The sequence below is a fragment of the Diadema setosum genome, chromosome 19 (assembly GCF_964275005.1).
Source record: "Diadema setosum chromosome 19, eeDiaSeto1, whole genome shotgun sequence".
Taxonomy (NCBI): domain Eukaryota; kingdom Metazoa; phylum Echinodermata; class Echinoidea; order Diadematoida; family Diadematidae; genus Diadema; species Diadema setosum.
The window spans coordinates 7,727,681-7,738,820 of NC_092703.1; the positions used below are offsets into that span (position 1 = coordinate 7,727,681).

At 38.7% G+C, this 11,140-nt stretch overlaps 1 protein-coding gene across 1 annotated transcript in view; it reads right to left on the reverse strand.

Annotated features, from left to right (window-relative positions):
- LOC140243163 (probable ATP-dependent RNA helicase DDX10) overlaps positions 1-10,453 on the reverse strand; it is a 39,697-nt gene extending 29,244 nt beyond the window's left edge. Inside the window, exons 1-9 of the mRNA XM_072322892.1 lie at positions 10,278-10,453; positions 8,920-9,111; positions 7,457-7,615; positions 6,443-6,563; positions 5,142-5,256; positions 4,177-4,273; positions 2,129-2,233; positions 1,194-1,356; positions 217-403 (exon numbers count right to left, since the gene is read on the reverse strand). Coding sequence (XP_072178993.1) covers positions 217-403; positions 1,194-1,356; positions 2,129-2,233; positions 4,177-4,273; positions 5,142-5,256; positions 6,443-6,563; positions 7,457-7,615; positions 8,920-9,111; positions 10,278-10,451 — 1,313 coding nt within the window. The 5' untranslated portion in view covers positions 10,452-10,453. The remainder of the gene's footprint in view (positions 1-216; positions 404-1,193; positions 1,357-2,128; positions 2,234-4,176; positions 4,274-5,141; positions 5,257-6,442; positions 6,564-7,456; positions 7,616-8,919; positions 9,112-10,277) is intronic.
- Between the last annotated feature and the right edge of the window lie 687 nt (positions 10,454-11,140).

Below are 11,140 nucleotides of genomic sequence, written 5' to 3' on the forward strand. Positions count from 1 at the left end.
CAATGAAGAGACAGCTCTCGCTAGATGACGATGGTAAAATTAATGGTTTTGGTTTTGGTTACAATTACAGATGTGTTATGGTTACGATTACAGTACAGATACTCTTGCAGGTAAAGTTACAGTTATGCCATTGCTTACACTTACACACATGATTATGTCTGAGTGCACTATACTGATTATAAGTGGACCAAAACAGCACCACCACAGGCCACTCACTGTATTTTCTCAATGGGTATCTTCCTCTTCTCCAGCTCTGCGACCATGGCCTCTTCCTCCGAGGGTAGGAGAACCAGGAGAGCTTCGCCATTCTTCTCGTATCGGGCCGTCCGCCCAACCCGGTGGATGTAGGTGCTAGAGTCCTCTGGACAGTCCAACTGGACCACCCAGTGGACGGCCGGAAAGTCTGGTAGGGGAAAATGCAGCGGAGAGGGGAAAGACGTAGTCAGGCAGCATGTTACAGCCAAAGTGAAATGTTTCACCATGACTAAAAGACCACCACTAATTTTTCTTCTCACTGAATAATGAGGAAAGATGCTGATCATGTTTAAAGAGAAAAGTACTAGAATTTGAAAATGAATGAGCCACGAAAGTGAAGACGACCAAAGAAGATGTGGAAGAGATGGGTGGAGGAGTAGTTTAGGAAGGTTGGCTTGAGAAAGGAGGACGTTCTAAATCGGGCGAGATAGCGAGATAGTCATGAGAGAAGTTGCTGCTAGAGAAAGGGAAGTCCCGCCAACCCCATTATTGGGGACAAACCTGGATCAAAACTGGGTGATGACATAGATAATGAAAAGCGCCTCATTCTTCCTGATGAGTGTACTATGTGGTTTTAGCTTAGAGAATCACACATAAATGATTTTTTTTTTTTTTAATGAGACTCCATTTGTTACCATATGAATCCTTTTAAAAAAATCCAAAAGTCCAATGTACGTACCACTCCGCACACAGGTACAATTGACATGTGCTTCCCTTGACTAAGGTCCAAAGAAGCTTACAAAAAACTGCTGGATGTTGGTTTCTAGCAAATCACAGTAGTGACAAATTAACTTCCAGTCCCATACACTTAAATCCGTGTTTGTATATTTTAGCATACAAAGTCTTCAGCACATCTATGTAATTCTATTTCAGAGATGGTGGTAAACATGAGAACACACAAAAGACACAGGAGTAGAAGTGCAAAAGCTAAGTTTTACCAAGTCCCCGAGCTGCAATGTCTGTGGCCAGCAAGACAGCCGTCTCCCTCACGCAGAACTCCTCATAAACAGCGACCCGCCTCAACTGATGCAGAGAGCCGTAGAGTGCCATCACCGAAATGCCTGGGTTCAGCTTGCAGAACATCTCAAAGACAAATTTCACCTGTGCATAAATTTGAGAAAATGAAAGGTTGATAAGGAGCATATAAAATCTGTGAAGATATCTGTGCAAGAAGCTCTCAACTCAGCAACAGAACATGCTTAACAAAACCAGACTTAGATAATGCACTTTATTCAAAATCACTTTATTTGCTTTATATCAAAGGGTTTCCTCTTGATTCTTTTCATTATGGCCTGGTATAGACTTTCATGACAAGAATTTGCTAAAGAGCAATTGGCTGAAATTACACCAGGTAGCACTCTAGGTATGCCTCCTGAAAAGTAAACTGTAAGTTACTTGCTTGTTTTGTTTTGTTTTTGGCTTGTTGTTTTTTTGTATGCATGAGCTTATTTCTTCTGGACTCAAAATCTAGTTTTGGAATTAACTGTATGGTACTTTCATAATCCATGAATTAGAAAGTTTCTAGTGCACAATCTCTGATGATTTAAATGATATGGTCATTACTGTTTTACAATTCCGAGATTTACTTGTGCAAGCTGCTTTATTCCACAGTTTAGCTTTTATGTGAATGGTGAATACCGACTTGTGATGATTGTCCTTTACATAAAGCAACCTGAAACATAAACTCATAACAAAGAGTGTTTTTGTGTGTGAATTTGTGAGTCTGTGTAGGTATTCGCATAGGTGTTTGTGTAGGTATTGGTATAAGTGTGTGTGTGTCGGTAGGTGTTAACCCACTGGACACATGACACAGGTGTGTGCTTTGCAAAGGCAATGGGGATGTCTGGGAAAGGGTTAATATAACTCTCCTAACCTGTTTACAGCTGGCCATGAAGACCAGGATCTTCTGCTTGAGATGAGCTTTGATGAATGAATATAGGACGTCCAGCTTCTGCTCCAACTCACACACAATGTAGCTCTATACAAAGTCAATGGGAAGACATGGTAAAAACAAAGTCATCCAATCAGAGCAGATTACAGTGAATATTGTTCAACCAACACCATTGCTGTCAATTTAAGGAATGCATCATAATTTCAATGATTTGCGGTGTGTTTTTTTGTTTTTCAAAGTTATTATTATTTTTCTTTAACAGTGCCAGAAAGGACAAAATGTTAAATCATACAGGAAACCTGGATAGTTGAATTCAAAAGTAAAATACTCAACAATTCAATTTTTCATACTTAAGATAGAATAAAAAGAAAGATGAGTTTTGGTGCGAACGACACAATCATTACTACTGCTGCTAGATAGGGCAAACCCCAGCAAATCCTGGGATTCTAGAATCTTAATGGTAAACATGCTTTCTCTGAAATTTCTTGCACATATCACAAAATTTATTACACCAGGGCCCTGTTTCATAAAGCTGTTTGTAAAGTTACGAACAACTTACGAGCGACTGGTGATCAGTTCTGATGTGCTATACTTATCAGAATTTCCATAATTCAGCACAAGAACTGATCACCAGTCGCTCGTAAGTCATTCGTAACTTTACGAACAGCTTTATGAAACACCCCCCAGCAGTAGTAGTGATGATCATTTAGGGGAAGGAAGGCTATGAATTCTTCATTTTTTTTTTTTGTTGTGAAAGATGACATAATTACCAACAACACTGAAATAATCATTCCATAACTTGGCAAACAAACTGATACAGAATTTATAGTGAACTCCCATGACCACCAACTCAATCCTGTGTCCAAAACTTTGTTAAATAAACTGAAGGATTCCTCTATAGTATCCCATTTCATTTTATGCCACTAACTCCGACTTGTCCTTTAAGTATGAAAGTGACAACAATGAACACATGGGATTCCTGCCACGTATACAATCTTTTATTTCCTTATAAAACTGAAATGCATCAAAAGTGTCAATGAACTGAAGTCAACCTGTTTGTGTTTGAATTGCTCCTCTAATAACCAGTGAAGTCCTCGTCAAATGTTTTGGGATGACAAAAGCTAAGTACCTGATGAAGCATTCTGTCAACCTTACTCTTACAGGTGGAATCTTTTATGTTCTTCCCCTGTTCCTGGGGATATTTTCATCAAACTTTATCTTGGAATGCAAACTTGAAATTTGACCTTACCATCACACACACCAAACTTCCACTATCTCAACAAAATATTGTGACATTTCAGAACTTACAATTTGACCTTTGAATGCCGACCTCATTATCAAAATCTAGCCTACCAACATCAGTTTACCATCCCAGCAGAATGTATACAGCCTTAATAAAATTGAATCGGAGTTCCTAACTCATCAATGTTCCATATGTATATGAAAATTGTCATATTCTGAACATGAGAATTAACTTTCTTGGGATCAAAAACAAAAAAAGTATTAAGGCAAACATACCAAAGCTATGTTCATATCTAATTTAGCCCATCAAGTCCAAAAAATGCATTTGGGGAATTTTGTGTTGTATGAATTTACTGCAATTTTTCTCGCATATTATCAGACTTTTTTAAGAGAAAGATAAAGGAGAAAAATATCCTCCAACTTCAGCCCTTTGCTGTTCAAATCGCAGAAAATTCAAAACCCTTTTCATTGCCAATCTATGTATTAGTCATAATTCATAACCGATACATAAAATCGGTAAAATGTCTGAGAAAATGGCATTGTTTCTCTGTCATATGAAAAATGTCATGTTCATTTCATTCTGATTTTGTGCCAATTCAATCGTCATAACCTCTAGTAGTCTCCTCATCCAACGGTTCTAACACCAAAACTTTAAAAATTCATAACTTTTGCACCGATTGTCCGATTTTCCTCAAACTTTCACTGACGTGTTCTACTAATATTGCTGCTTTCACTCAGTCCACATTGCTCTTTGGGTTTGCATTCCCTTTAAACGAGATGTGAAATACCTGATCAAGCTGTACAGGAGTGCTGTGAGTGTGATGCTCGTGAACTGCCACATACTTTGGATCCTGCAAACTCAGCCTCGCCAAGTCACGCACAGACCTAGACAAAACACACAAGCATAAACAAATACAACATTTATAATCAGACATTTAGTAAATGCTGAAGAACAGAAGCTGAACATATTTCCAATATGGTACAATGTGTATTGACAAAGAACAGAGCCATGCATTCCTCAGATTGGATTCTTGATAAAATGAAACTGGTGAAATCTTGGATGTCTGGAAAGGTTTAAGGTGTGCTTCACTCTTGAATTTGCTGCAAATCATTAAAACAACAACAAAACCCACTTAATACATACATGCATAGAGAATGGTGCCACATCATTTCCATTATTGATCAACAACATAATTTCCCTAATTGATAAACAGCTATTAAAATCTCTGAAGACTGGAAGCTGAAAACAAAATGTTTACATCAATGATCCCTGGTGAAGTGAATGACAAGTAGCAAAGAGGAAAACACGACAAAGCCACTCTTATTGAGGTCAATGAATGGACAGTCCACAAACTTGAATATTGTTAGAGATCTTGAGGAAGAATTCTCCTTTCTTGCATGTTTCAAAATAAAATCATGTAAAGCACGTACGAAATCAAGATCACGGTTCTTGAAACACTGATAAATACTCAGGCAGCTACAACTGGAACATAACATCAAATACGAGCCACTGATACACAAAATAGTATGGTTCTGTCTCCAAATAAAATGGAGTATAATTTAGGCAAGCAAAACACTGAATCAAAAAGACAAAGAACTTCTCCCGAGTATTCTGTTTGTCAATCAGGAGGCAGTGCGATCTGAAGCTTGCGAGGAGCTATACACTGATAAATCACATTCAATTTCATTGATATCTGAAATTCTGAATGCATGATTCGAGTTTCATGGTAACATAAAAAAGAAGAAGTCTTACTTTGTCTGGGTGGCAGAGAACAGAAGGGTTTGTCGCTCAGAGGGGAGATGTTCAAAGATGGCATCCATTGTCTTCTGGAAGCCAAGATCCAGGATGCGGTCAGCCTCATCCAAAACTGGTGGTAAAGAATAAAAAACAATGTACAGTGTATATGAGACCCTTCTTCATGATGATGATGATCATCATCATCATCATCATCATCATCAACATCAACATCACTGTCATCACTATCATCGTCATGGTTGTCATCACCATTATCAACTCTGATATCATCATCATTTACCATTATCACCAATTTCATCATCAATCACATCATTGCCATCAAGTATCAGCGTGCTCATCATTAAAGCCACTTTTTAACATTAGGAGCAGAGATTAAATACAATTTTGAATTGCATCTCTATCACATCTGATGCATATGTATAGTTCAGTTGTATCACAAAAAACACTATCGTACAAAAATTTTGCAATAAAGCCACAAATATACTAAAGGAGATATCACTAATTTTCTCAATAAACCATCATGCTGACGGTTTATTGTAGAAATGGTTTTTATTCAAACTATTGTTCACTTTTTGTATATTCAACAATACTTGTTCACATTTTGTACATTCAACAATACTTAACATTTATTGATTATACTAATCAACATTTTCACGTTGGTTATTTCTATCCGTAACTCATATTCTAAAACTATTTTGAAGCACTAATGCTTCTTTTTTTTTTAAATCTTCTGCAAATGTTAGCAAGGGGCATTAACATCTTATCATCATCTTAGCTAGCAATCTTACATTTATTGTCATCATAATATACATATCATTAAATCATTATCTCTCTTAAATGTTCAGTGACATCTTTAGTGTTTAGCTTTGCAACATCCCCCACCCCCATCCCTTTGCCAGACCCATTATATTCTTCTGAGCAGTCCAGCACATAATGTCCACAATAAACCAACAAAGTTTAACATTATGTTTAAAAAAAAAAAAAAATTAAAAAAAGATGCTGAGAACTGCTTACTCAAAAGTGGCAAAGCCAGTGGGGTATTAAAAATGGGAGTCAAAAGGGGCCTGATCTTAGGCCCTTTTTGACTCCAATGTCTAACATTGTTTAACCTTTTTTTGTGCCAGTGAGTCAAATTTGCACAAATTTCACACACAAGCCAATAGGTGTGTAATGTAATGTGGCACGCAGAGGGTTTTAAGAAACAACCGACAGAGTGTAACATTGCAAGATCTATTGACAGTACTGCCCTGAGAGACTTTCCTGTGCCTGGTTAGTCAGAGCTGGCTGGTGATGCTTACCTAGCATCTGAAGGTTGAGGCTCTCAAAGCAGGCAGTCTCATCCATGTGCTGGAGGAGGCGGCCTGGAGTACAGATGATGATGTTGGTCTTTGGTAGCCTCTCCATCTCTGTCTTCAGGTCCTAGAAGATCGCGACAAAGATGCATAGAACGCTCAGGTGATTTGCCAGCTCATAAACAGTGTATTTCAAATACAAATAATGTACTGTACAAGCTGAAATTTTCGCGGTGGTTTTATTTTCGCGAATTTCGCGAATTGCCTATGAACCGCAAAAATAACAACACGCGAAAATGTTCTCCAAGTAGCAATTCGCAAAAATATCTGTACGCAACAATTTCAGCTCGTACAGTATACATCTCTATATATATCCATGATATCCATTTTTTTTTTTCAGATCACTGACAATTCATTTGCTAATTGTCTTTGGGATGCCTAATTACATCTCTCAGATATGACAGGGCTGCACACTAAGCCGTTTTTTTCCACTGGTCTGACCTGTCTGTTGAACCAGTAGGTACCCAATTTTTCCATTCTTTACTGGTCTACTCCTGAAAAAGTTACTGGTCTGACAGTGATTTTTACTGGTCAGGGACCATCGCACTAATGCCAGTGTGCAGTGTTGGATATGATACACAAACTTTGTTTGAGAAACCACAAATGTAGATGTAATTTGGCAGGGTATGGAAGCGCTCATGACAGGCACAACAAAATATATCAACTCCCACATACAACGCTGTATATGAAACATTCATGTACTGGTAAGTCTGAAAGAGATAGAAATGTCATTTCTGACACCCCATACCAAATGCTCACAGCTGGAAAGAACTCAGAAGCACGTTGTAATAATATTTCAGTCCTCAGGAATGGAAGAAATTTACCCATTGAGAATGAGTCCCAAGTATACTCAAGCAAGTGTCTATGGGAAATGCGTATGTAGTAGCAAATTCAGCCCATCCTCAATGGGTTAAAGTCCCCCGTCAGCGCCCCCCCCCCCCCCCCCACCATTCCCCTTACCTTTCCACCAATGACGAGGCCAGCCGAGAAATCATGTTTGGCACCAATCTTGCAGAGAACCTCAAACGTCTGGTAGGCCAGCTCCCTGGTTGGAGAGATGACCAGGGCCCCGAGGCCATCCAGCATCGACCAGGAGTTGCGGTACAGGCATTCCAGAATCTATGGTTGAAAAAAAGAATAAACAAATAAATAAACCACGATGTCACACAATAGGAGATTCAGGCTTCTACCAACCTTCAGTGATTTGCTGGCTAACTTTCATCTACTCCTGAGGACTTCTTCAGGCCAGATCATTGCACTGTTTTAGCACTGCCTGCTTGTTTCTTGATCACTGGACCGAAGATTTGTGATAGGCTGTATCCAGAATCCCTATTGAGTGTGGGTTTGATTCTTTTTATCCTGATGGAGACTCTTTCACTTTTCTCGGCCAAAAGTTCCTTTCAAAGGCTAGTGTTGTTGCATCCTCCCATCCAATATTGTGTCCTGGGTTGAGGGCGTGTTCCACTAAGGCTGAATGAGAGGGGTCGTTTAACCTAAGAAGTCTGAATCTCCTATTGTATGATCTCCCCAACTGATGAATGCTTTCTGCAAACCAAGATGTCATTCAGAAAAATGCCTGGACTCCACTGTGTGGAAATCACATGTGTGGAATGTGTAGAAATGAGATCTTGCACTCCAAAAGTTTTGTATAGCTCTAAGCACTGGTGTTACTTGTAATTGAATAAAGAAGAAAATAACATCTACATTGTATAATAAAAAAATGATGTGGTATATAATCAAACATTTACATTAATACCACTTTATGATGGCAAAGGTGTAAAACAAGGTGGATATGACACAAAAACATTGTAGAAACCAAATTATATGTTGTTGTTTTTTTCTTTGCATAGCAAGATCACTTAAAGGCATAATAAGCATAATGCATTGCTACTGCATGTTCTCATTTGTTTTTTGTTTGTTTGTTGTTGTTGTTGTTTTTTGTTTCCTTTGCTACAAGAGGCATAAAAAATGGTGTGAGGCTGACAATTGATGATAACTTGGTTGGCCTTTCTGTAGGGGAACAACAACACTTACAGCATTTTTTTTCTACACATAATTTTGTGCACTATGTATGCAACTCATAGAAACTTGATTAGGATGAAGTATTCTTTACCAGTTTTGCTTTAGAGGCGATATAATTATGCAAGCTTAATAACAAATGACCTTTTTTTTTTATAGATTTTTTTAAACCTCTTTTTGCTTGTTATATCAAAGTTCAATCTATCATGAACTTGTATCTGTTGCAAGCTTACAATTCTTTTTGTTTGTTTGTTTACAATCTTGCAGAAGGTCATCCGGAGCTGTAAACATGATTTAATAAATCTAGTACACGACCACTGCACCAACCCTGTCTAGCTTGAAAGAAATTTGAAGAGTGGCAACTACTACGGTCAGTGTACTTCACATTGCAACATTAAGCTCACAGGAATGAGGAATGCCAGGGTTTTGCCAGAGCCTGTCTTGGCGGCTCCCAAAACATCATGGCCCTGGAGAGCGAGCCCGATGGTCATCCGCTGAATTTCTGTGGGAACCTCGTAGCCGGCATCGGTCAACCCAGACTTGGTGCGGCCACTTAGAGGGAAGTCAGAGAACTTCTCAATATCAGCTGGTGTGATCTGTTTGTTGTAGGCAATAGAAGACAACGAATGGAAATGTGAGAGATAGATACAATTGTGCCAGACCTAAATTGGAAATCAATACAGACAATTAAACAATGAATTAACAAATGGTTGTTATTGGACCAGACTACTTCACGTTAGGGCAGTGAAGTGATTTAGTTCAGGCAGAAGAGTGTCTGCCTCCCTATCCAAATGGCAGTCACTATGAATTGTTGATGCCCTGGGCTGGCAGACTAGCACTGCACTAGCAGCAGATTGCCAAAGACCAAAAAACAAAAAAACAAAAAAACAAAACAAAAAATAATGATAATTCATACTCTTACTAGAAAAACACTCAGAGAGCACAACAGACGTCCGCCAAGCAGCTCATTTCCAACCATACACGCATGCTGAAAATTGCCCCATTTCCAAGTGACTACCAGCAAAGAAGCCTTTCGGTCGTGTCTAACAAGTTTACCTGGTGAGCTGCTGCCTAATCAATCCTCCCTCTGGCTGCATGCTGCGCCTTGAGTGGGCACGCTCAATGACAATGCACATGTAAAAATGTGCAGCCTGAACTCGTTCTTTTAATTTTGGAAATCCCCTACCAAAATTTAAATAGCCATCTGTCATTCTGTGATCTGTATAGGATCTGATCTGTGTAGCAAATGTGTAGACTAGATTCTAGATCTTTAAGCCGTCATCACTCAGTTAGCTTTAGTTTAGGCCTAGCCTAGGCATAAAAGTTCTACTGTCCCTCTCAGTCAGTGTTTGTTCCTTCTTGGAGAAGTTGGTGTCATGTCATAGAACACTACAGACAACAGTTAAATTTAAATTTACATACTTTTCCTGTACGTCCTAGAGGACCTAGTGAGTAGTGTTACTGTTTCATCCAAATAAAATTTTTACATTCACAACCGACAACTTCTTGCGCTTTTTTGCTAACAGACAGACGAGAGACAGACATACAGACAAACAAATAAACACTGATAAAATTTACTAGTAACCTCCTTGGCCATGTTGGCGGAGGTGCTTATCAAATTCATAATAGACACCTCTTAGGCCTACATGTAATTTAAGTTTATGGCAATGATTTGTGATGGTTGATGCAAATAGCACGTTCCAACATATTTACTAGTGCGTGGGACTGGACTTTTCCAAACAAACCAAAGGACTGAGCATACCTGGTCATATTGTTCAATCAGTTGGTTGATCTCTTTCTTTTCGACTTGAAGTTTCTTCAAAACCACTTTCTTTTCACGGAGCTTTCGCTTCTTGTGTTTGAATTTTGACGAAGAACCCTTCGTCGAAGCATGTTTTTTCTGCTTGTGAGTGTCCATGCCTTCGATTTCAGTCATGACTGCCTCGGCCGCGCCGTGCATATATATATAGTGCGTGGCTACCAGTGCACTGGTGGTGGCTACTAAAGGCACAGAACACCTTCTGTGGAAAAGGTACATTTAATAATATTCTCACATGTGTTGCAAACCTCGCGTTGCCAATTTTAGCGAGGTTTTTCATCAAAAAGGTTTGCTAAAAAAAAAAACAACAACAACAACCTATGATCCTCTACTGTATGAAGAGCATAATGATTTAGGGTGATCTTTTTCTTTCTTCGGCCTATACAGCAAGCAGCAAGTCGACTGAAGTCATACGATCGAGAATCGAATCATTCCTCACAGGTCAATGATCTTTGAATACTAGTAACAAAATGAAGCACTATATCCTAGCACTGTTCTCTCACGAAAATGATAAGAAAAGTTATCATAATTCCTGCCACATTTATAATTTATTATTGTTCGGTCACTCGTCCTGTACGTGAACAGTGTATTGGTATCTCGTTTATAATGTATCTATTCATTCATTTTATCTATTCATTTTACTTCCTGTCAGCAAGAAGGTATTTCACAGACAGATACCAAACCAGGGTGGGAAAAAAAAAAATCATCTTCCCCGGAGTATGTTCATATTGCGCAGGAAAATTACTCAGTACACTGAGAAAACCAACTTTTAGCCACTTACAGAGCTGCTACTGAAATAGAACCAC